This window comes from Vigna radiata, chromosome 1 (assembly GCF_000741045.1).
Source record: "Vigna radiata var. radiata cultivar VC1973A chromosome 1, Vradiata_ver6, whole genome shotgun sequence".
NCBI lineage: Eukaryota > Viridiplantae > Streptophyta > Magnoliopsida > Fabales > Fabaceae > Vigna > Vigna radiata.
Genome location: NC_028351.1, coordinates 25,774,953 through 25,777,265, shown reverse-complemented (window position 1 = coordinate 25,777,265; position 2,313 = coordinate 25,774,953). Strand labels below are relative to the sequence as shown.

General features: G+C 32.5%; 1 protein-coding gene across 1 annotated transcript; it reads left to right on the top strand.

Annotated features, from left to right (window-relative positions):
* The first annotated feature begins 1,270 nt into the window (after positions 1 to 1,270).
* LOC106766503 (factor Xa inhibitor BuXI-like) lies at positions 1,271 to 2,076 on the top strand. Its single transcript, XM_014651230.2, has one exon. It carries the CDS (start codon positions 1,327 to 1,329, stop codon positions 1,984 to 1,986), a length of 660 nt encoding a protein of 219 aa, XP_014506716.1. The 5' UTR covers positions 1,271 to 1,326; the 3' UTR covers positions 1,987 to 2,076.
* The last annotated feature ends 237 nt before the right edge of the window (positions 2,077 to 2,313 follow it).

The window sequence follows — 2,313 nt, the reverse complement described above, 5'->3', positions numbered from 1 at the left end:
TGTATAATTTAGAGAGAGTAAAATTACAAAAGATTATGTATATATAAATTATATTAGTTCTAAAATTTAATTTGAAGTTTTGGACTGAGCCTAAAATTTAATTAAAGTTTTGGAGTGGGGCTAAACCCACTTTAACCCTGACCCTAACCCACTTGAGAGGGAGTTTTGGGGGTTGGGGCTTTTTTCTGACCCCCTACTTAAGGGGCTTCTTAAAATAAAACTTTTTCAATAGTGGATTGGAGCTGCCCTGAAGCCATGGGTTAAATTGACACCTCTAAATAGATGGTCTTCAATTAAATAACAGAAGTTGTTCTATCAAATCAATTTCACAGCTGTCCTTTTGTTATTTATAATATTGGTGAAATAAATTTAAAGGACAATTAAAATAAAATTAAAAAAATTGCTATAATAAATTATTTAAATAGTTAAAATTTATTTTATAAAATCCTTGTTCTTTTGAAACTGTTTCCTTCTGCTTATCACTTGTTTATCAACAACTGTGACTCATTCACGTGATTCAACTTTTGAGAAGCTTATCACCACTACAATGTGATACGCCTTACAAAATTATAAGAAATAAAGGATATGCAGATGTTGTTATGAATCCAACGAGATCAATCATAAATTAATTAACAGTAATATTTTTCGGGGTTAAATGTTTTTAGCTGGGAGGATTTTGGTTTTAGTCATTCTTTCAAATTAAAGTATAATTTAGTTCTTCAATTTTAGAAAACTTTGGTTTTAGAACTTTTTATCAAATTTTTTTAACTTTATTTGCTGTTTCAAGCACGTTTCATTATAACATTTAGATTGTTTACACTGTTTGACATATTTTTATTTCAATGTTATCTGTAAAACGCGTTTGAAACAGCAAATAAAGTTAAAAAAATTTGGTAAAAAAAACTAAAACCAGAGTTTTCTAAAATTAAAGAACTAAATTATACATTAATTTGAGGGACTAAAACCAAAATCGCCTCAGGAACTAAAAATATATTTAACCCATAATTTTAATAAAAAAGAAATTTTTAATATTCATTATAACAGTATACGACAAGTTTGGCTCATTCACGTGATTCAACTTTAGAAGAAAGCTTCTGAAACTCTTGCAGTGTCCGTAAACTCCTTGCATTCCACGTTTAACCTACTTTGCTCATGGTCTGTACTGAGAAAAGTTGAACCACATAAAATAGATAAGAAATTGTTCACTCAAACTATAAAATATCTTGTGCAGGTATCTGCCTCTGTACTCGCGCCTCTATAAATACATGTTTCCTATATTATTAGTTCACACAAACAGAAGATAAGCCTTGTAGAACCTCCTAAAAAATGAAGTTTACGACCTTCCTCTCTCTGTTTCTACTTTGTGCCTTCACCTCGAAGCTTCCTTCAGCCAGCGCTGTTGTGGTGGACACTGAAGGTAAACGTCTTCGAAATGGTGGCATATACGGTCTGAGGCCAGTTATAATAACTGGCAACGGAGGTGGAGTAGAATATGCAGCAACCGGAAACGAAACTTGTCCTTTGTCCGTTGTCCAAAATCCCAATCCTTTCTCTCTCGGCTTCCCGGTACAAATTTCAACCCCACCTAGACTCTATTATATAGACGAAGGCGCTAATTTGATCTTAGAGTTCATTGCTCCGCCTCGGTGTGCTCCCACTCCGTCTCTGTGGACTGCTGTGAAGGCTGAGGAAGAGGAACTCCCTGTTAAACTTAGAGGATACGACAACATAGTAAAAGGTTGGTTTAAGATTCAGAGTGTTCCTGTTGACATTGGGGGCTACAACATCTTGTTCTGTCCTCTCGATAGTACTTCATGTGGCTATGTTGGGATTCAGTTTGATGATGCTAGAAACAGGCATTTGGTGGTCACCCAGAAAGCGGACACAGCCTTATGGGTTCGGTTTGAAAGACTTTCGCCGGCATCATCTGCAACTGATCTCCATGAACCATCTCTGCTCCTAAAAAGTCATGTATCTACTCAGTGACAAACATAATCTATGCGCTAACTAAATGCGTTGTAATAAATCGTCGCATGGCTCAATATAATAAGATTCTACTATCTTAAAAAAAAAAAATAGCCTGTTAATTTTAATATATATATATATATATATATAAATCAGATGAATATAAATTAAATATTAATATTTTAAATTGTCAATTGAATGATATTTTTTAAAACATCATCAATTATAATAATAATAAGAATAATTAAATTTTATATTTTATCTGCTTTCTCTTTAATTAGATTATAATTTTCTCGAGTGTTTTCTTTATTAAACTTATTTTCAAAAGAAATAAACATCATCTTAACA

Bases quoted from the DNA above. Each gene is read 5' to 3' on its own strand.
- LOC106766503 (XM_014651230.2), top strand. From the start codon at position 1,327: ATGAAGTTTACGACCTTCCTCTCTCTGTTTCTACTTTGTGCCTTCACC.